We start from the raw sequence: 23733 nt of genomic DNA on the forward strand, positions 1-23733 counted from the left end.
TCTGTAGTTTGGTAATACAAATAACTAGGAAAATCAGTACTTTCTCCATTTCTGGTATCATAACAGTAGCAATCTTCCATATGTTACTCTGCGCTGGTGCGGCCTCACCTCGAGTACTGTGTGCAGTTCTGGGCACCACAGTATAAAAAGGACATGAAACTGTTGGAGAGTGTCCAGAGGAGGGCTACGAAGATGGTGAAAGGCCTGGAGGGGAAGACGTATGAGGAACGGCTGAGGGCACTGGGCCTGTTCAGCCTGGAGAAGAGGAGGCTGAGGGGAGACCTCATCGCAGTCTACAACTTCCTCGTAAGGGGGTGTCGAGAGGCAGGAGACCTTTTCTCCATTAACACCAGCGACAGGACCCGCGGGAATGGAGTTAAGCTGAGGCAGGGGAAGTTTAGGCTGGACATCAGGAAGGGGTTCTTCACAGAGAGAGTGGTTGCACACTGGAACAGGCTCCCCAGGGAAGTGGTCACTGCACCGAGCCTGACTGAATTTAAGAAGAAATTGGACTGTGCACTTAGTCACATGGTCTGAACTTGGGTAGACCTGTGCGGTGTCAAGAGTTGGACTTGATGATCCTTAAGGGTCCCTTCCAACTCAGGATATTCTATGATTCTATGATTCTATGATTCTATGTTGGTGGAGGGGGGAAAAAAAAAAAAAAGCTGATTAGGCACATTTTTAAGCTAAGAGTCCTACTAAGTTTTGGACTACATATACACAGAAACAACCCTGAATAAAGGTGTTTTAAAGGTTGAAAATTTAATTCAGATCAACCACATCTGATGTTGTAGTGTGAAATAACAATTTTGTCACATACAGGAAAACAAATTTTCACACTACATTTTCCTGAGACAAACAGCGCATTTGCAGTAGATAATATGACATGTTTGCATTTACAGCCCTATTTGGTGGGCTTTGGAGATAGGCTGAGGAGCTGCATCCTTCACAACAGAGCTGCTGTTGGCTACAGAACTGGGGAGGAAATTATATCTGCAAAATATCCTACTTAATGGATAAGAATTGCTTGACCCAAGGTTGACAGACTGTCCTGCTATAGGTCTGTCATTTCCACTTGTGCTGGGAGAATACTAATTATGTATAATTACTTATTGCATATGTTGTATAATTTTAACAATAATATGATGAAGAATAATATTTAGATAATGTTAGCTCAGTCTTTTGCAGAAACTGCAATTCTTCATTGCCCAAGTGGCCATAGAGGATTAATGAAAAGCTACCTCATCAGTTCTGGCAAAGTGATTAACTCATTATCATCAAGAAGAAAACACTGGAAGACTTAAGAGCTTCCCAGCACATCCCGGGTCAGCTGATAAATTGCAAATGAAACCAGGATAAGGGTGATTCATAACCTGGGGCAGAAGTTGAAAGCATTCAGTGTTACAGGTAAGACTGCTGTCAAATTGTTGTGCACCTAAACCATGCTGACTATGATGCAGGGCAAGTCTGGTTTGTGGTCTAAGATTATGGAGTTTTCTAGATTTTTATGGTATTGTTCCTACTGTATTTTGATTGGACACTCAGTAATTTGGGCAACAGCTTGGCATGTACATTTCCTTCCCTCCAAGAACTTCTGAAAGACATGTGTACTCTGACAAGGATTTGTTTAAAACTTACATAGCTCTTGTTCATCATATATGATGTTGTTCTCGGTTTTCAAATTAATCAATCTCTCCCCAGAGACCTGAACTAAGCAGTTTTGAAGCACAGTAGTAACTTTTTGTCTCCATGCAGTAATTAGAAATTGAAACAAGTCTTTTGAAAAAGGTTGTCTCCTTAAGTATTATGGTTTTCTTCTTGAGGGAGGCATTTAGTTGGGAAGTACTAATTAACAGTACACCATGCAATCATATGTATACATATACATACATATAGTGCCATTCTAAGCCAAGGTGTGAAATTACTTCACATCTTTGTGCTAGATGTAAAGTTGAGCATCCTAAGATTGTGGTATTTATGGCCTTTAACAAATTTTATTCCACCCCCAGATGCTGCGTTGGTTATGAATAACACTAACAGCGTCTGTTCCAAGAGGGTAAAGAAGAAAAAACCCTAGCTTTGATTAGGAGGGAGAAGGTGAGAGGTTTTTTTGGGAAAAATAGCTAATTCACACAAAACGTAAATGGATCAAATTCAAATGTGGGATCTGAGGCATTTTGGGATGTGTTAAATACAGCACAGAGAGCTAGTCAAAAGAGGTGATTTTCCCACTATATTTAGCATTGGTGAATCCTCACCTTGAACACTGCATGTGGTTTTGAGGCTGAGGACACTTGAGTTGTCCAGGCTGGAGAGAAGGAGGCTGAGAAGTGACCCTGCTGCTCTCTGCAGTGTCCAGAGGGATGGAAGTGGAGGTCATGGATGACAGAACACATGGGAAGGGCACAAAGCTGCACTGTACGTTAGGAAAAAAATTCTTTACTGGGAGGGTGGTCAAACACTGGAACAGGCTTCCTATGGAGGTGGTTGAAGCCCCGTACTTGTCAGTGTTTAAGAGGCATTTGGACAACACCCTCCTTAATACGCTTTAACTTTTGGCCAGCCCTGAAGCGGTCAGGCAGTTGGACGTGATCTTTGTAGGTCCTCTCCAACTGAACTATTTTTACTATAGATAAAAAGCGTGCAATAAATGCCAAATCAATTGTTAGATGTGAAGAGTGGACAGTGAAAAATATGCCTTTAAGGAGTTTTCACATTGTGGGTGCTGGCTTTTCAAATTATTTTTATTGTTATTTCAATTTACAATTTACAATAAATATTTCTGCAGTTAGTTTTTTTAGTTAACAAAAATAGATGACCTACTTCACTGTCAAGTGTGCATGCTTGGCTCTGAAAAGACAAGGGAACACTTCAAATACAGCTCAGCCAGATCACAGAAATATGTCTGTGCACTCTTCAAGTGCATTCCCTAAATTGGATCCTGATCCCCTCTATTAGAAGTATGGCAGCATTTATTTTAAAAAGTGTATCCCTGTTTACCTGTTTACTGTCTAATACTGCCTGATGTTATCTTGTGAAAGGAAAAAAAAAAGTCTATGAGTTTAGATACATGAGAATAAATTATTTAATTTCTCGGTGACTTTTTTAGTACAGATTATGTTTTTTTTTTTTTTTTTTTTTATATATATATATTTTAAAGTTGGCTGTGATCTGAAGAAAGAAACTAATCAAACTTGTCATTGTGCATCTTATCGGAGGTCTGCTGATATCTCCATAATTCAGTATAGTTGTACAGGATTGATACATTTCCTCTGTAAATGCTCAGTCCAGGCTGAAATTTGGCAAGCTTGTTCATGATAAAGTAATACTCTCTTCTGCATGTAAATGTTGCTTCTCTCTGAAAACTGGCATTAATGCTAGGGAAGCTTTTCTTTTATGGCTTCTATAGATTTTTGTTTAGAAATAGGTAAATTCAGTCTAAGTACTTGGAACGTCACCTTTTTATTGCATCCTTAACAAATGATTCAGCCTTTATGGGGAAAATTTGCAGCCTAACTGCATTTGCATTTTGCATGCTTTTCTACTGTATTCCATCTCCATAATAAGTAATGCCTTTTTTCATTATGGAATTGGTGTGCAGTCACTTCATAATTACAATTGCAGCTATGTTGCTGCTCAAAGCTGAATTTCGTATGCTGCCTTGTTAATCCATTTTCCTGGATTTTCACGTAATTATTGTGTAAGTATTGATTAGGAAAAGCTATAGCTTAGCTTTAAATAACTGAGTTCTTTAAAGTAACTTTTCACACTTCATTTATCATTTGTTTTTATTGCTTCCTGTCTTCTATTTCTCAGCTTCCTCTATTTTCTCATCTGCGTGCAATTCCAGGGCATTGTTGTACATTAGGAGAACATAAGGTTGTGTTATAAAGTACATCCCAAGAACGCTTTAAATGAACAAATGTTTACCACTTACTTGGTGGCTGGTAGGAGAGTATTCAGATAGAGTTTTCCCTACTTGGTCACCATTTCCAAGACTGGCCAACAGCTGTCTGTTTCCTTGTGATGAATTCAAGCAGCAACACTTCCTGTTGTGATATTTTGAGCCCAACACTTAGCAGTCGATCCGAAAAGATACGCCGATACATTCTCAGGCCTAATGGATAGTTGAACTACTTCAGAAGGCTGTTCCTGCTATGATTTATGTGGAAATGTCTTGTCAGTCCAGGTCTCCACGAAGGGGGATTGACATCACAAATAAGACCCTACATAAATAAGTAACAGAAATTGAGGAGGAAATGTTCTCACGCCTCTGAACAATCCCATCAAGTCACAGAGGAGGCATCTACCGATGGGGTGCATTGTTCTCTTGTTCACGTTGCCTCCTCCCTGAATAAATAGGGGATTGCCAGGCCACCTTTCTTTATGAGTAGTGAACCTATCGTTAATTCTTTGTTTCATTTTGTTTTTAAAGAAAATATTTTATCTATAAATCTCACAGATTAGGAGAAGTTCCCTGTGATTTGATTAATTAAACAATGCAACTCCAGAGCCATAAACATTAAAAAGCCTTCTTGAAAGCAGACTGTGGCCTAGTCTGCTGGATAAATTGATTGATTACTGCTGTGGTTGTTCCTAATAATCTGTAACATTTTTTCATTAGACAGAAAGTTGTTTTCCTATTTAGTATGCAAACATGAGATCCCGAGCATTCTACCCATGTGTTATGATTTCTTTTTTCCATTATGCAATCACAGAATGTGTCACTTCCTTGTTTATGAAAGAAAAATGTAAGAGATAAAATTTGTGTTTAGTAAGGATTTTGATCTTCAATATATTAAAGAAATTAAAGTCCAAGGTTGGCAGAAAATCATAAATCATGGTTATGTGTTTCTCTAGAATGATTTTATGGATGCTAGGGCAAAGATATTACCATGTGCACTCCAGTTATGTAGAAATGCCACTAGAGGCTGTTTTCTTTTTTCAGAGGTGCCCTTTAAGGTAACGCAAAATTACCCTTAATAGAGTATACATGCAATTTGCACAAAACTAGCACAACACATTCCAGGTTGTGTGTCACAGAGAAAAAAGCAGAGTGAACAATTTGTAGTGAACTTTATCATTACTTTCTCCTACATTCTTTTCCCCCTGAAATGCATTTTTTATTTCAAATTTTTCAAATTACTTTTGCTATTCCTTTTAGTTTGAGATGCGTCCTTTGATATTAGGTTTGATATTAAGAACCTGAGCCACATTTGTGGTGTTTGGGATTCCTTTCTTCCTGCATGAGTTCTCTGGTGCTAAGACATTTATGAATTCACAACGTGTTTGCTATGAATAACCTCAAAATGTTTGCTTAAAGTAATGTTTCTCTAATTTGGAGAAAAATTCTGCAGAGTTCAACTTCAGTGTTAATGGCCCTATTTTCAGTGTTTCCACTTCACTATTTGCTTATGAAACTCTCTTACAGCTCTCTAAAAATACTATATAAAAATATGATATTTCATTTCTTTCTAAGAGGTGCATTTCTAATTCTCACAGGGAGGAAGAAAGGCCCCAAAATATCCCTTGGTGCATGTATGGTGAAACCAATCTGAAGTGTGTGCTCACAAGTAAGCATGCACTGTCATGAGACAGACTTGGGATTTACAGTCTGTTGCTTTCTGTATAGCTTTTGATTGGTTCCTCCCCTTCTTTTACCTCCCCCCTTTACCTTTTTCAAACAAATTCTTTATTTGGTAACTACATTACCATCTTGGACAAAATCACATAGATACCTCTAATATCCATCAATATCCATCTTTTTTTTATTCCTTTTTTTATACTACCAAGCAGTGAAGGAGATAGTAGTGACATTAATGCTTTGAGCACAGTTGCTTGTACCCTACATTACCTTTTCCATGATGTTTTCTTACTAGCACCTTTATATCATCTTGCCTCTTGGTCACGGCACCAAGCCTGCAGAAGCTCAAGAAGCTTTTGGACAACACTCTTACACATATGGTTCGATTTTTGGTAGTCTTGTGTGGAGCCAGGAGTTGGAGTTGATGATCCTCCTGGGGTCCAACACAAGATGTTCTACAGATATGTTCTATAGATCTATGCTTCTACCCCATAACCTCCCCCACACACACTTTTTTTTTTTCCTTATCTTGCATTTGTACCTGTAGAAAATGACATTGCCACAGCTGAGAGAAGATCAAAGTGGTTTCTCTCCAACATGGGCTTCCTGTGTGAGTGCTGAGAACAATCCTAACATTATCAGCTTGGGAATAGTTCAAAAGCAGCTGAGGTGGTGCTGTGTACAACCTAGAGGGATGCTTGTTGATGCAAACTTCAAAGGGTGATGCAAGGTGGGTAAGTGTGGGGTGATGCTGAGGTTGGGCTCTGGCACTGGCTGCTGCCCCCCAGTTCCTTCGAGGAGCTCTTCTCCTTCCTGGCAGGCTAAGGTTGGTGGGATGCTTCTTGTGACCACCAGATGTATGGCTGTGTTACTGTGCTGATCAGGCTTGGTAGTGCTCAGGTGCGCTTGGTCAGGAGTGGAGAGCTATGCTCTGGCCTTTGATGATGTGCTCTGCCCTGCTTGTTGTCAGAATGGATAATATTGACTTCTTGCAGGCTTCAGAGTTACCTCTCCCACCTCCATCTTGACAAAGCAGTAATATGGGAAGGGAAATGCTGATTGCAGCTGCTCTTCCCGAGAGAAAAAAAACACAAGGTTTGGCAGATGCACATGGTTGCCTCTCCTCTCTCTTCCTCCAGAAAACCACTGTTGTGCAGGGAAGCTACGATGGGCGCTCAGACTCCTGCTCCTAGAGGGGAAGCAAGCGGAATCAGGCAGGATCCTCTCTCACGGTGCTGCAGCTGGAAGGTGCAGATGTTTTATATACACATAACTGGAAGAATGAAAAACAAAAATCTCTTTCTTTGGAAATATTTTTTTCCACTAACTGAAAACAGAAATATATGTATTTCTTTTTGCCCAGAGATCTCTCTGTACATTTTTTCTTCCACCTTAAAATGTATTAACCTAAAGTCACAAAAGAAAGGATGTGGTTCTGTGGAGATCAAAACTAGTAGTCCTAAGAATTTATTAACGTTTTAAGTAGAAGATTGTCCTCTATAAGAGAACTCAAGGAGACAGTTGTATTCCAGAAAAGGTATCGGGAAGGGGTACAACAAGATTATTTTATTACTAGGGAGCGTGAAATTTTGAGGAAATTGGGGCATTTTGAACATCTTGCTGTGGAAACATATCATTGTCAAATAAATGAAAAGGTATAATGAAATGAGGTCCGAGGAAGGCAAGGCAGGAGAGCAGAGAGCCTTCTCTGGGCCATAGACTGCCAACTGTATGGCCAGAGTACCCTGCTCTGCTCTCTGCTCCCAGAGTTGTCTGCTCACAAGCTTTGGGCTTCCTTCTTGCTCCTTCTGGAAATTTTGGTTGGGCCAAACCTGATAGTGTGGGGTATGGCAGTAGCGCAGCGCTGTACAGGGCAGACCTCCCCTTGGCATGGACCTGGAACCAGCCCAGTGCCTTCAGGGGTCCTTGTTGGGACTCATTCTCTCTAATGTATTTATTAATGATTTGGATGAGGGAATTGAGTGTACCCTCAGTAAGTTTGCAGGTGGCACCAGGTTGGGGGGAATTGTTGACGCAGAGGGACCTGGAGAGGTTGGGTCGATGGGCAGAGGCCAATGGGATGAGGTTCAACATGGCTTCGTGCTGGCTCCTGCACTGTGGCCACAACAACCCCATGCAGTGCAACAGGCTTGGGGCAGAGTGGCTCAAAAGCTGTGCAGAGGAAAAGGTGTTGGTTGATGCTCACCTGAACATGAGCAGGCAGGGTGCCCAGGTGGCCAAGAAGGCCAACGGCATCCTGGCTTGGGTCAGGAATAGTGCGCCCAGCAGGAGCAGGGAGGTGATCGTTCCCCTGTACTCATCTCTGGTGAGGCCGCACCTCGAGTACTGTGTTCAGATTTGGGCCCCTCAATACAAGAAGGACATTGAGGCCCTGGATTGTGTCCAGAGAAGGGCTACACAGCTGGTGAAGGGCCTGGACCAAAAGTCCCATGAGAAGTGACTGAGGGAACCAGGGTTGTTTCCTCTGGAGAAGAGGAGGCTCAGGGCAGACCTTATTGCCCTGTACAACTACCTGAAAGGAAGGTGTGGTGAGCTAGGGGTGGCCTCTTCTCACATGTAACCATCGATAGGACTAGAGGGAATGGCTTCAAGTTGTGCCAGGGGAGGTTCAGGTTGGAAATTAGGAGACATTTCTTCTCAGAAAGAGTAGTCAGGCATTGGAGTGGCTTGCCCAGAGAAGTGATGGCATCACCGTTCCTGGGATTTTTAAGGAAAAGTTGGACCTGGCACTTGGGGACATGGTTTAGCGGGTGACGTTGGTGGTAGGGTGATGGATGGACCGGATTATCTTGGAGGTCTTTTCCATTCTCTGATTCTCATGAGGCAGCCTCAGCTGTCCCGCTGGTAGCGGTACCCCTGAGGAGACACAGGACAATCCTTTTCGTGTTCAGTTGCTTGGGTGTTCAACACTACTGGCTTGTGAAACGTGGTGGGGGTCTGGTTCCTGTGGTGGCAAGGAAGTTAGATGTCACTTGGTCGTTTGGTGGTCCTACAACCCTTGCCCACGGCTCTCTCCTTCCCAACTCGTAGGACCTCGTCCTATATGGACGCTGAGCTGCGGTTCGGGGCAGAATATTTACCTGACTTGAGTATTATTAAAATACATTCCTGTTTCCACAGCACCACAGCGCCTGGCTCCCTGCAAGGGGCCGCTTGGCAGAAGAAGCCCCCCGCGCTGAGGGACCCCTCTGCGTGAGCTGAGGCCGGGGCAGCGCTGCAGTGCCCGACCCTTGCGGGGGGGCGAGGCGCGAAGCCCCCTCGCTGCTCCCCGCGGCCTGCGGCGGCCCTGGCGGGCTGTCGGCACGGGGGCGGCGCTAGGACCCGGGGCGGCGGCGGCGGCGGGGCCGGGCGGGGGCGGCCCCTCCCGGGCGCAGCGCGAAGGCGGGCGGGCGGGCGCGGGGCATGGTCCCGGTGCCGGTGCCGGCGGCGGCGGCGCGGAGCGGGAGCGGGCGCGGAGCGGAGCGGAGGTGGCATGCGGCGCGGAGACATGCGGCTCTGCCTGCGCGCTGCCGCCCCGCCGACATGGACCGCCGCCGCCTGCCGCCGCTGCTGCCGCTGCTCTGCGCTGCTGCCCTCGGCGCCGCCGGGCGTCTGAGCGCCCGCCCCGGCAACGAAGGTGAGCGGCGGCGGCGGGGGGGCTCTCCCCTTCTCCCTCTTTTCTCTCCTCCTTTTTTTCCCCCCCTTCTTCCCTTTTTCTCCCCTTCTTCTTCCCCTTCTCTTTCGTCTTTTTCTTTTAATTTTTTTATTATTATTTTTATTTTTCCTTTTTCCTTTTTAAGGTGCTCGGTCCCTGCTGCCGGGGGCGCGCCCTAACGAGCAAGCCTCGGGGTTCGCCCTAATTGCCCCCGGGCCGGCGGCGGTGGGGGCTGCGGCGGTATTTGGTGCTGCCAAAGTTTCAGCCCGAGCTAAAAAGCGGCCCCGCTGCCCTGCCCCGACCCGCCGGGGGTGCCGGAGCGTTTGGGTGTGGGTTTGGGATGCCGGTCGAACCGTGCCCGCGCCCCAATTTTGGGCAGCGTTTTGTTCTCCTCCGCTGCGGCGGTCTCCGAGCTGACATTTGGTGGGGACGCGTGGTAGGTGCCAGGGAGAAATCACGACCGCTATTTGAAAAAGTAACCGAGACACTTTTTTTGGAGGGGAAAGGTAGGATTGCCCTTTCCCCGCGGAGAAGAGCAGAGCCCCCTCTGCCCCCTCCCGCAGCCGGTGCCTGCGGGGTGTCCGCCGCAGCCCGCTTTGGGGACGCATCCAGGGGGTGCGAGGAACTTGGGGTGTCAGCCCTGCACGTAGAGCTAGCACCTGCTCCGCCTGCAGCATCCGCAGGGCAGCGGACAGTGTCGCCGTTACAATTAGCCTTTCTCCCCAGCGAATGATGCTGAGTGTGTACTGGCGCTGGGGCTGCTGGCGGGATACGGCAGTGAGGTAGCCACTCGAAATGATTTCCGAAAGGAATTAACAATCACATCAAATAAGGGAAGATTTAAACTCCGCAAATCCTGGGTAATCTGAAATAGGTTGTTTTTATTGCTGGGAAGAAGCTGTGGCACCACCGTGCCAGAAGAATAATGTAGCATCTGTTTGTACGTTTGATGTAAATTTATTTTACGTAGGCGCTGCTTCCCAGGTTACTTTTAATAGTTGGTTGCTCTTAAGCCTCCGTATACACGCTATTTTGGTACCTATTGTCATTTTTCACAAATGGTTTTCGGAAATGAAAACACGAGCGGTAGTAGGGGTTACTCGTGCCCTATGATTAAAAGCTTTTTGGAAACGTGTGTAGTTCAGTCAGTCAGCAGAGCAGCTCTGCCTCCACGGCAGTGGCAGGCAGACACAGTCTGAAAGCTGAGACTAATTATGCAAAAAAAAGATATTAGAGCCTTCAGGTTTACAAAAGATACTTTTTATTTCTTTGTTTAAAATCACCAAGAATTGGGAAAGGAAGAAAAAAATCAGTATCACATAGAAAGCATATTAAGCATCTTTTCCAAGTCAGAATCCTATTCTCTATTTTCAGTTTCAAAAACTTGTAAAATAAGGGTAGTATTTTCAAAATATTTAGTGAAAAGGCACAACATAAATGCAAGTACCGGACAGTAACCTGCTTTTGCATGCTTACTTTTTCTGGAGTATATATGTTGCTACTCATTTAAAAAAAAAAAAAAAAAAAAAAAAAGCATTCCCAGTTTCTTTTAAAAATGGGACCAACATCAGTGTTTTAATTATTTCCACTATGGGAAGCTCAGTAATTACTTCATTTGCAGTGTTCTTGGGCTGATGATATGAATTGAGAAAATCCAAATTAGAATTTGCTGATGCTAGTTTGTTTGGTAATCAAGCATTAGCTTGAAGCCTTAAATAGTGTCAAAAGATTTTCTTCTTTTAAATGATGATTTTCTCGCTACACTTTTTTCACTACTGCTCTTACCATTAATTTTTTCCTGAGGCTGAAGTTAGATGTTACTGTATTTCTGTGGGATATTTAGAAAAGTTTTCTTTCTTTACCGCTGAGAAGTTAAAATATATTTTTTGAATGGAGATTCTTATCCATAAGCCTATATTAACAATATGTACATTTTTTTCATGCACGTTAATATAAAGCTACTGTTGAAAATCTCATGGATTGTTTTAATAAAGAATGAAGTGCATTTTTGGTGCGTTTATGTAGCTTTGTGTAACTTCTGGGAGATGTGAATGTAGCAATAGAGATGTTACAGGAACTCCTGGTAATATTTCCTGGTAATAATACAGGAGCCTTCAGGGCTCCTGGTAATATTTCCTAAATTTATTTGTATTGAAAGAATTACTTCTGTTTTTAAAAAAGCATTTTCAGTTAACACTTGTAGTTAATAGTAAAGCTGACAAGCGTTTGAACCAGAACTGATGCTTCTGTAGTGGAAGCGGATGGGAAGAAGGGAGAAAAGGATAAAAGGGGGGGCTGAAGGCAAGTTGTTGATTACTTCACTTTGTTATCCAGTGCAGTCCACCATCCCCTCTCACCTCCCCCCCTCCCCTTTTTTCCTATCTTGGAGACCTTGGGTGTTTATTAATTTGCTTCATCCCAGAAAAGTTTGGAGTTTTTTCTTGCTGAAACATAAAATTTTCCAGAGTTTATTTTTAAACTCCCTACTGTGCTCATTGCAAAGCTGCGTGCCTTTTACCTACGTAATCACGGAGGTTCAGGAAGGTTCTGTAAAGTTCAGACTTATCTGTGTACAGTGGCAAAGTGTGTGCCATTTTCTGAGAGGCAGGAAAATGTCAGGAAGATTTAACGTCTAATTTTTCGGGTTTTGGAGTCACAAGCAGAACCCTGTGTGTGTGGAGAAACCACACATTCTGCTATTCCATTCCGGTCGATATTTTTCACTTGGGGAGGATTGTGGGTTTCTTCTTAGAAGGATACAATTTTTCTTTGAATAATTCCTATGGTATCAAGAAATTGAATGAGCTATATCATTCAGTAATTTAATAATTTTTCCTCTGTCTCTTCGGTAACTATATTGCCTGCCTGAGGGTACCAGCAACTTTAATTTCACTGTTTTATAACCCACAACAGTTAACACTTGACCTAGGTCATTAACAGGATTATCAGCAAATTTGTTTAAGCTTTTACTGACAACCTGAATTGCTTCAATAATATTTTGACTGTGCAGACAGGAAACTTCTTGTAACCTCTCAATCTAGCATAAAATTAATTTCTTGCGAACACAGCTACCAAAAGATCAATACGGTAAATCTGCTTATCGTACTTGGTTTCAAATAGTGTCTGTTTTGGTTAACAGCAAGAAGGTTCCAATCAGCCGCTGTTTTCAGTCCGTGCTGGCTTTGGAGATGTGGTTTCATCTTTTATCCGTTCATTAGCGTCTCAGAACAGTGCACACTTAAATTCACCATTTTATCTGTTAACACTTACAGTCACTCAAGACAACTTAGTGTGCCTCGTGACAGCTGTTGGCATGTTTTTGAGAAATTCAGTGTTTGCCTGTGGAGCAAAATGCCTGGCCAACTTTCGCATATCATTTTGGGAAAGGCTGGAAATATTGGAAACTTTTCAGTAGGATCAAAAGGGATTGCACAGGGAAATGCTTTTTACAAATCTCGCCTTACTGTATGTCAGGTATCATTAGGTCAGGAAAAGTCTTCATGTATCATGACACAATTCCTGCTTATAGCTCGCTGTTGAGTGTTTATCTGCAAAAGAAATCAAAAGTAGGCTTAGAAATCTGAATATGATGCCACTTAAGTTTGAGCTTTCTGAAATTAAATTTTGTGTGGGTCTAGAGAGCTGTTTTTCATATTTTATATACTCAAAGCTGCTGTGCTTCATCCTAAGCTGTATGATCAGACAGATAGTGAATGTGCTTTAAAATTCACACTGTGATGTTTTCAAAAAGCTGTGCAAAAGGAGAAGGAAGTTGAGCAAATTCCTCATTTTATCTCAGTATTTTTGATACCTGACTCTCACACATGGAATAATTTATTTTCTTTTCTGTTTATTGCTGAAATGTGTCGTCACTTACCCCTGATTTCAATACACGGTACTGAAAAGAAGAATCACCGTATTGCCTATAGCAAACTTAAAGCAGATGTTTGAAACAGGGAGATGTTCAAATTGGACACAGCAATTAATTGTTATTGCAGTTAGTTTGGATATAACATATTTGCTACCCAATGAACCAGTCAAATCATAGATGCTCGTTAAAACTCTCTTCTGTACTTTCAGCCATAGGAAGTCAGGCTTTGGGGCGCTACCGGAATGAAACCACTGCGCACATAGTAGGCATGCGAAGTTTAACAGTTGTTTGCAAGAAGTCTTTGCGAATCAGGAGTTCATTCTGATGGAACTTAAATTTTTCATTCCCATCTGGAAAAACATGCAAATTAGCTTTATTATTATTACTATTTTTATCTGCAGGAGTTAAGCTAATTGCTATTAGTAGACTTACTTTTGATTTTGTTTCAGAACTTGTAAGTTTTCCTCCAGGAGTGTGCGTGTAACGGCTCTTGTTCTTGTAATCCCCACCCGATGAAAGTTTGGAAATACAGATGCAGGTGTTCATTTCCTTGTTTTCAGAGCTCTGGATTTTATCACCAGTGAGGGTCACTACAGAGCTGTTACCAAATCCACCAGTGCAGTCGGTCGCTTTTTGTGCAGAGCCTGTGTTAGCTCCGCGGGCTACCTGTGATTCATAGAGGCACCACAGCTTTGTAGCTGTTTGTTTTTTCTTATAAACAAATAAATAAATATGTAAATGTTACTAATAATAACTAGAGATAGAACTGTGTCCTTATTTTTTGTTGAAGTTCAAAGCTGTGCTCAGTGGAGCAGGTATTGAAACCCCAAAAGGTCAGATTGATACCCTAAAGTGCAAAATTGACTGGACTTTTCGAGAAGTGTTTGGTAAAACTTAAGAGGTGGGACAGAGGCATCTCTCAAGCCCATCACCTTTCCAACAGATAATTCCAGTATCCTAAGTGTTGCTTTTCTGTAGTGAGACGTAGGGATTCTTTTTTCCCTCCTTTTCTTTTTTTTTTTTTTCTTTTTTATCATTTCCTTTCTTATGGAAAGGAGCCTAATTTATTGAAGCATTGTTGAAACTAGTCGAACATGTATTTGTGAGGGAGATAAAAACTTGTAGTAAGAACTAATACAGTGAAAGGCAAGATTTTGTATACAGATGCATGTGACTACTGCTAAGTCTTCTGTTTTGATAAAAATCATTTTAGTGACTTAGCCCTTCTTATTTCCATGAATTTTTATAGAAGGTTCTTTTTTTACTTTTTTTTTTTTTTGATGTTTAAACTGTTCTATGCAAGAAACAAAGCTCAACAGGGAATAGTTTAATTCAGAAGATGAGACGTGAACTCCCAGTGGTGTAATTCTGGAAACAGAACATGGCAGTAATTTGCTGGGTAAGGATCGTATTCCCTACTGGTCGTCTTGTTCTTCTTAGCTTTTAGGTGCTTGATAACTCTGAGCACAAGGACTTCTTTTGCAGTGTGAAACTGATGTAAAATTGAAATTCAGTCCCTTGGACTGACGGTTCCTTTGAAATTTCTGCAGCGAATGAATGGAAGAAATAAAGATATAGAAATAGAGATAATCCCGCCTGAAAGAAATCTTAGGACAGTGACAAAAGAGTTGCAGCCTGCGAGAGTGCCGGGCAGGATGAATGAAACGCCAGAGCGTACAGTCTTAAATTTGCAGAGACGTTATTAAACCAGACACACTGTAAGCAGAAACTTAAGCACCACGCTCCTTTTTTTCCATAAAGTATTGCATCCTGCTGTTCCAGGCAAAATATGGAGGAAAATCCCATTAATCTACTGAAAAATATTGACGAAAGAATAATAGCAGAGCGAAGGAACAGTGGCTGAAACTTCCTAGCAATTAGGGGAACAATAGGATGAATGGTAAGGTTCAGTCAGGGCAGTTTAGTGTCATATGCTACGGGAATGGTGATTTCTTTTTTTGCCAGCATCTTTCTCATACTGTTTTTATGTCTCTATTTGGATGAAGAAGTTCGTGTTGCATTGGTCTGTTCTTGATGTGGTTTTTAAAATTTATTATTATTAATAATGATAGTGAAAACAACTCCTCAAGCACAGCTGCCATACATACGAGTACAATAATTTCAAATTACAAAAAAAAAAAAAATCTTTTAAATTTGTGACTTGGGAAGGAGATTTTTTTTTTTAAATCTACAGTGAAGAGTTTCTGTTGAAATAATTAAACCACCAAAAAGCCTTCTGGTCCACAGTAGTCTTCCCAGAAACCTTGCAGTAACAAATAGCAAACAGTGGCATTGTGTTTCTTGATTTAGTTGTTGGTAAGTTAGAAAGCAGCTAGAGGACTTCTGCCACGTTTGCTTTTTCTGAGGGGCAAGGCTTGTTAAGAGCTCCCTTTTGGAGTGGAAGGAAGGATTGAGGAAGAAGAGATGTAAACAGACATGAAGTGAAAGCGTGAACTGAATCACATAAAAATCAGACCCAAACTAAAACTTTCTCCAATTATTAACACCGTTAGGAACCCAGAATTAAGGGCTGACAATGATCTGAACACTGAGCAAAGCACAAATTAAGAAATTCCTTGCCTCCCTGAAAGTCTAAGCTTTGTTTACATTAGTAAGCTTCATGACTGTGATTTACCAGTGGTGAATTTCAACAGAGACTGCAATTTAGGAGGGGCAGAGGCATTTTTACCATTCCATTTAATCTTTTTTTGTAATGGTGATTCTCTTTTTTTTCTTAAAAAAAAAAAAAAAAAAGAGAGAGAGAGAAGGCAATATCTGTCCAGCTGTAATGTTTGTGACACAGACACATATATCGAAACAGGTTCTGAAAATGCTAGGGCCCTATCCTGCAGAAACTGGTCTGCCACGTATGATTTAGCTCAGAGAGCAAATGTCTTAACTAATGGTGAGAGGTCGGTTTGCCTGGAGAAGGAGGTTACAGTTATCGAAGATGTAATGTTATCACCCAAACTGTTTAGGGGTAGCCCACCTTTAGGAAAACCTCATTGGTCTCCTTTATTCCCACCTTACCTGTGCACAGTGCCACGAGCCTTTCTTATATGCCTGTGTTTTTTCTTCTCTCCCTGCCCTCCCATGATTCCACATGATCCATGCAGAGTAGAAAGTGGAAAACATCTTTTACTTCCTACCAACTCTGAGAACCACGTGTCCATTCCTTCTTACCAAATGCTGTTTACAAGGAGAAGGGAGATGCTGCAATCCTGCAGGTGCCCAGAGAAAAAGTACAGAACTGTAGGTTTAAGGACGGTGCCTTTTCCCTAATCAGTTGGTTGTACTGATCCCAACTGATCAAAAGCCTCGTTAAAGCTGGACAGGGTGTTCAAGAAACTGAAGGAGAGGTTTTCCATTCTAACCGAGAAAACCAATTCTGGAGAAAAGGCACATGCTTAGTTTGTGCAACTTAATGGAAACCTGAGCTGTTTGTGGGAAGGTAATGGAAGTGGAAGAATAAGCAGAAAACGGGGGCCTGAAAAACTGGCTTATGGGTAGATGGGAATAGAAGAGTCATTTAAGCATTTACCTTTGTTATAAATATTTGTATTTCTCACATATGGAAATAGTGAAAAAAGATGTTAGCAGGGTTTTGGTTGCAAAGGCAGCAAATGAAGTCAGGGGCAATTCCATTTTTCATATGGATAGCTCGGCACACATGTTCTGCATTAATTACCTCCATAAATTCTGTTAACCTGGCAAACAATGAAAATATCATGTTGGTGACATCACTGTATTGGAAAATAGAACTGGTTTTAGCATCTTGATTTTCTCAGCGTGACACTCGAGGAGATTTCTTATACTATTGGCATTTTACTCCCCTGATTTGCACCAAGATGTTTAGTCATTTGTTCGGTGGGTTTATTTTATCTGTGGAGTGGCTATGGAAGGACCCAAGCATTTCATAGCCTGGGCAAGCTGGAGCCCTTGATTCCTGTGAGGAGAGAAGAAAAGGTTGACAAAACTCTATCAGGGCACACCTGCATAGATTTCTTTCTGCATGCAGTATTTTAGGATTTTCATAAACTTTTTTATTAAATCTTGATTTCTGTATTTTGAACCTAACAAAAAAAAAAGTTTATTATTATTATTTTTCCTATGCCCTGTATGAGAAATTTCTTAAAAGCATTTTTTTTTTTCCCCTAAGGTTTGGCATGCTGCCAGCTGATTCACTTTGGGGGAATCACAGCATTTTTCTAAATGCATGAGTGGTCATTCACTGGACTTCTGCTCAAGTCCTTGTCTGAAAAAAAAATTCTCATCAATGAATTATTATTTCCTGTTTGGTTTTTGTTTGTTTTTTAGTGTTTGAACTGCAGGAAAATTTCTGGGAAGTTCTTAAGGATTTTTAGTCATAGGTGCTGTATGTGGTTAGATTATTTTTGTGATACTTTGAGGTGTCTAAACTAGAAACTAAGTATGTCTAACAAGTTTTTGAACTCTCAGTTTACCTTAAATAAACATGGACACTGTTGCAACATATATATATTTTTTCTTTAATTTCTTAGAAGCCTTTCCAAGCATGGTTCTTTGTGAAACTCCAGTAGACCTCAACTGTATGAGATCCTCAGAGGGGCTGAGTTCTGCAAAACTAGTGAATACTGAGTATTATTTTTTTTTCCCCAAGGGAAGAGTTGTGCAATATGCTTAAGCCCTTTTGAGAAGTGCTTTAGAGCTTGTTAAAATGATTTTAGCAATGTTTACTTTTGGGTTGGGCTGCCTATCCATAGCCATATGGTTCTTCAGGATTTGGGGAACCCAACAGGGTTGGTCTCCTATCCCAGGAGAGAGAGACCTGCTTATTCTGGGCTGTTAAAAGGTAAGGTGCCTGTGTTTAGGTAACTGAATCTCACTTATTTTTTTTTCTCTTTTCTGAGCAAGGTGAACTTAGCTTTTGCCATTTAAACTCTCTTTTGACACAGTAGCCCTCGTTTTGCATTTATTTAATGCTGTGCTTTGCTCATGTCAGATTTAACACTGTAGTAGTAGATTAAAATGAGATTCAGAGTATTTGGACTTGAATGTAGGTTCAGTTGAACAGGAATTCAGATATCTAAGGGTTTATGTAATGTCTTGTAGGAGATATTAAAAAAAAAAAAGTCGGAATTGGTTTAAAAACCAGGATGCAAAGATATGAAAGCGACACAATAATTTGGAACCCATTAGGTTAACCCATTTTTAATTTTGATATCCTTGTCTTAATGAAAAGAACCGGCACATATCAACTTACAGGAAATAGCCTAATAAAACCAAAACCTTATTAGGCCCTTTTGATAAACATTGCATTCCAGCCCACCAGTCATATGTTTTTGCATACTTGGAAATTGAGCTTTACACTGCTTTAACAATATCAAGAGGACTCTCATGTTTCAAACTAATAAAAAAGAAATAAAATCGGTTTTGTCTGTGTTCATCCACGGGAAGTTCTCCTGCAAACTGGGCAGTTGTCAAGACGATACAGACAGGTACTCAGAGGGAAAGCAGTGTACAGATGTGCCACCCCACTCCTGTGACAGGAGCTGCTAATTCACACATCGTCATCTGTGCAGAAATGGCTGGTCGTTTCCTCTTCACAATAGCCAGAATAACTTTCTTGAGGTGTGATGTTGGGATGTTTGAGTCCATCTGCACACCTGTAGGCTCGATACAGGTTGAGTAGAGAGTAATGTTGAAGGTTACCTATGCTACCCAGCCTTAACTATTGCTCGAGCTCCCTCCATGGTAGAGTGGGGGGAAAAGCTGTTGGTGTTACCTGAACACTCCCAAGGTTTCCAGCAACACGATGCTCAGCAGTTTTCTGTTCTACTTTGAAATTTTTTCCCGTTTTGTCTGCTAAGGAACAGTGTACCTCTGCCAGTTTGCTCTCTGAAGCCTTTCCTGCAAGGCTTGTGTTTTGGACCTGATAGTCACATTCAGGAGACTTAGGGTGGCATTGCCCCTCTCCTGCTTGTAGGCTGCATGCCTAGTGAGAGGAGGAAGACTATCAGAGAGCTTCTCCTTAGCATTGAGTGAGGAGCTGACTGGTCTCCCTCCAGCAGCAGTTTGGGCATTCCCTCGGTGTAGCGAGCAGAGAGAGGGTTGCTGCAGTCGTGGATCCTCCCTTATCTGCTCCATTTGGTGTTTACAGTCTGTGCTGTTATTTATTCCTGTATTGCTTGTTGCTGTGCTGTCTTCCCTCATTTATGGCAGCCTCTATAAAAAACTTGCAACCAAGTTCCTGTTTTGGCTGTTTCCATATTCAACCCATGGAAAAACTGAGGCACCCCAATCTGGCCCCGGATGCTTTTAAGGAGTGCGCTTGAAGAGAGAAAGATCTGGGAGGAAAATGAAACTCTTCCTCTTGTAGAGCTGAGGACGACTACTGTAAGAATAGAATTTATCAAATAATCCAAGTTGACCTGGAAGTCTTATATGTTTTATAGGTGAAATAATCAGTAAGGTAACTTGATTCATATTGCTAGTCTTTTGTCTTTGATTTGAAATTTTTAACCATCTTTTAATTTTTGAAGTAGTTTATAAATTATTTACTGAACATTTAACTGAAAGTAAGGGAGGCTTGGGCTATCCGGTGGCCTTTTGTGAAGTTTCCTGCGTTCAGTTTTAGCACAACTGTTTTTAAATTCATTTTGGTTTTCCCTTGTTTGTTCATCTCTTGCCCCCACCCTGGTGGAGTTCTTCAGTCAGCAGTTTAACCGCAGATTGAACATGACAGTTGCCAAATTTGGAATGTTCTGCACAAAATCATATTTGCATTGTACAGTATAATGGCATAGGCAAGAAAGGTTGAAAGTGCAGACCTCACAGTGTTGTGCCTCTCGGAGGACTATAGGCTGGCTTTGAGCTGTACCAGAAATCTCCCTGAGAAATCTCACACGTGGAAAAGAATTGTCTAGCAAGTGGGCCAAGCTTTGTTGGCACTTGTATGGGGTATGCGTTACCAAGGATTTAGTCCTGGCTGTTTTTAGGATGCTTACTCTATGTAGCTTAGTGTCACTTTGCTTCCTAGGGTGCCCCAGGCTGGAGGGAGACAAAGCTGTAAAAGCAGAGCTCTCTGCATGGGCTCCTAGCACATCTTTTATGCTGAGGTCATTTGCTTCTGAGCATTTTTAGCAATAATTACATCTTTGTTGCAACACTTGAGGGGAAATGCAGGACCATAATATCACAGGAGACTTGACTTTTTATTAATGAGCAAGCAGCAATCAGGTCCCAGGTCTGCTTCTTGGAAGCAGGCTTCAATGGTGAACACTCTTCCATGAGAAAAGCAGTGCATTAGTTCGCGTTGCTTTGTGGAGACATTTCTCATCAGCTGATTTTACTTGTTTCCTCTTCTCAAAGATTTTTTGGTATACCTTCGTAGATTTTCTATCAGCAAGATCCTAGTTGGTAATTATAGCGGGTGCATCAAGACATTGGCCTAGCCTATCTATAGGTGTTGCCTATAAGCCTCAGAATAAACCAGAGATGATAAACCAAAGCTGATCTGCTGCAGCCTTTCTTACTTTCACTATCCCCACTAATTGGGAGAAGGGAGGGTTGAGAGTATTCAAATTTGTGCTTATAGGTGTATGAAAATCCAGGTGCTGGTGCTCTTTGATGTAAAAAGGCCCCCCTTCTAAAAACGTATCTGTGTTTGCACTGACTCCACTCTGTCCCACCCCAAAACCAAGATCTGGCTAACTTCCTGCCGCAAAGTATTTTCTTTGCTGCTCAGAATTATATGACACATTTCAATTATGGGCATTCACTCGTTTTTTTGGTTGTGGAGCAAATTTAAATTTTCCCATTTGTTAGCATATTTTTAAATAACTAGCATATTTCTAAGCTGGCAGTTTGATACCAAATAAAAGACAAAATAGGTTTTTTATTCCTTTTTTTTAAAAAAAACTTTTAATTGGAAATTGAAAAACTGCTTTCTATATTTTACCTCATTGGCTATTGTTATACATTTTCTGTATATAGAATAGGATTTAGAAATACATTATTGTGGGGAAGTTGTTGCGGGTTCTTCTTTAGCTATTACAAGCTGTCTTTTAGCAGGCTTTCCTCCTCAGTTTCTAGGTAGTTAGGATTATCTCAGGATGGTTCTACCTAGCACAACATGTATTATCTTTTATCTTTTTTTTTTTTTTTTTTTTTACTGGGAGGGTATTTATACTGTGTTCAGTTCCTTGTCCAGCCACTATCCCATGTGTTTCTGGATCTGCCTTCAGCGTGAATCCAGGTATCTTGTTAGTTTTACAGTTATTTTTCTTTTGCTGACATCACTCCTGATAAAGCCTGCTGTTAGTGAGCCTGGAGTCAGGCCCTCTGCCATCACTCTCAAACTGGAAGCAATTTCAGATAGTGTGAGCGGGCCTGCACGTCAGATTCCACTCGAGCCTCCATTTGTCTTCTTCCTGATGCCACAAAGAAGAGAGTGAGTGAGCTCTGCACTTCGCGTCCTGCTGCCTGTTCCAGCTGCTGGGAAGGCACCCGTCTTTACCCCATTGGAACGAGCGCACGTTGAGGAAATTAAAAATGCGCTCTCATGAAGTTCTGATGGCCAGAAGAGTCAGGCAGGAGAGGGAGCTTCTAGGAAGAGCACATGTTCTTAATAGACACGCTGCCGGTATGCTGCTGCTTGGCAGAAGTAGCCGCGGTATGGCGAGCAAGGCTGATGCGTGGCAGCGCCAAGTCGCTCATTTCCAGAGCCAGAACGAGTGGTGGCTCAGTTCATACAGCACTGCAACGTCTCTATAGCAAATCCCCCCTAGTAATTACCACTAGTTTTAAAGAGTGTTATTTACGTGATGGGACCCATGCAGTACACTGAGATTGTTAGACAGCACTGATTTTTTTTTAATGTTGTTTTGTGAGAACCCCTCTGTGTCTCCTTACCATAATCAGTGATGCTCAAGATGCTCTATAGGAAAAGAGCTGGAGGTAGCAACACAACCATTCAGGTAGTTTAAGAATTACCCTAGTAATCAACACGTCAGCCTCATGGGTCTCTGTAAGAGTGCTCACACAGTTTTGCTGGAGGAGGAAATACAAGGAGTGCAATTGAGTTGTGGGAGAAAGGATGTGGTGCTTAACCTTCATAAAGAGCCTGCAAGTCCTTATTCTCTGTCATGTGGCCTGACCTCTAAAACTACTCCTCTAATCTCATCTCAAAAGTGGCAATAATTAGGAAGTAAAAAGAATTATTGGTTTTATTTTTGGGACTTTCCACTTCTTCTGTTCCCTGGTATTCTATTCAAGTGCACGAGAGCTGCGGATAATCAGGCTCTGAAGTGAAGACTGTATATGACCTGTAGTTATTATTGCGTACACAGCCAAGGGCTTCATTGGGCCAGGTGTTTTGGAATACCTGGTTGTTACATACGTGATGGAAGAAAATGTATTGCGTAGTTTGACCTCTTTTTTTTGGACTTTTCTTACGTCCTACAATTCATGTTAGCATGGCTAGAAGTACACACCTTGCAGAGGACAGTGCCAAGAGAAAGGCTGCAACTCCTTTCTCTCTAGTTCTCTTTTCTATCTGATAAATACGTGTCTATTAGCACCTGTATTTTTAAATATTGTACCTGTAATTTGTAATATAGCACCTGTATGTTTAAATATTAACATTTTCATTTAAATTTAATTGTGTTTGGGGAAAAATCTGTTAGGGTCACGCTAGTGTATGCCTGCTGATGTGAAGATCTGATAGAATATCTGTGTATGTTACCTTTCATGAATTGCTAAGATCTCTTTTGTGAATCAAATGTTGCATTTTGTTACACGAGAGGATATATCAGAGCTGAAACATGTTGAAATGAGTAATTGTATGAATGAGTTGCTTCTCTAATATTTTACTTTTTTCCAGTTAATCCTACAAATCCTTGAAAAAAAGTTAAGACAACTAATATCTAATCCATTCCTTCTTTAATTCTTCAGTTTTAGCGTAGGGAATTGTTCTCTCCTTCATATTCTAGATTAATAGGTAATTTTAAGCCACCTAATGTCAAAAGGTAATGTTTTACCATTCCCTATCATTTTCTCTAGGGACTATGAACATAGCAGCCTCCAAGATCTGTATTGCTTGCTCTCTGTTGAGGCGTACAACTTTCTCCTGAACTCACAGGAAGATTGTGGGTCAACAGTTTTTTTTCTAGGGGGGAGAGGGCAGGGTCATTTTTATCAGGTGGCAACCTGAAAAGAAAAATATTTTGCATTTCAGACACTATTAAAAAACTGTACACTTTTAATGAAAAGTTTTTTTTTTTTTAAAAAAAAGAAAGAAAAAAAATAATAAAGAAAAAGTATTGAATGCATGATTTTCATTTGAATTCTAAAGAATTTGAGTGCTCAGGCAGCCTGCTGTGTGTTTCTGCTTGCCTAAAATACAGTTTTCACTAGACACACGATAAAGGTATAAGGCAGTGACAGATATCTAGGGGGTCACTATAGCAATGTATATGTGTTTCATTTAGTATTTTTTTCCCCTATGTTTTTTATTTATTTCTTGATGTGACATGCACACACACATCCCTCAAAGGAATTGGATCTAGTATTTTTAAAATGTGGTGAAATATGTATGAACATGGCAAAGTAGTTTGCGTAGTGGTGCCACTTTGAATGTGA

General features: G+C 41.4%; 1 protein-coding gene across 3 annotated transcripts in view; it reads left to right on the forward strand.

Moving 5' to 3' along the window:
* The first annotated feature begins 1122 nt into the window (after positions 1-1122).
* The window catches only part of EPHA3 (EPH receptor A3), a 226650-nt gene continuing 204039 nt past the window's right edge, over positions 1123-23733 (forward strand). The window contains exons 1-2 of one of the 3 annotated variants that reach the window (XM_072024910.1): positions 1123-1410; positions 2013-2100. Coding sequence is in view for 2 of the 3 variants with exons in the window: in XM_027449420.3 (XP_027305221.2) it covers positions 9011-9224 (214 nt within the window). In the remaining variant the exon portion in view is untranslated. Of the gene's footprint in view, positions 1411-2012; positions 2101-8962; positions 9225-23733 lie in introns of those variants that run through there. The other 2 variants (XM_027449420.3, XM_027449419.3) reach the window with 2 other exon arrangements.

This window comes from Anas platyrhynchos, chromosome 1 (assembly GCF_047663525.1).
Source record: "Anas platyrhynchos isolate ZD024472 breed Pekin duck chromosome 1, IASCAAS_PekinDuck_T2T, whole genome shotgun sequence".
In the NCBI taxonomy this organism is placed as follows: Eukaryota; Metazoa; Chordata; class Aves; order Anseriformes; family Anatidae; genus Anas; species Anas platyrhynchos.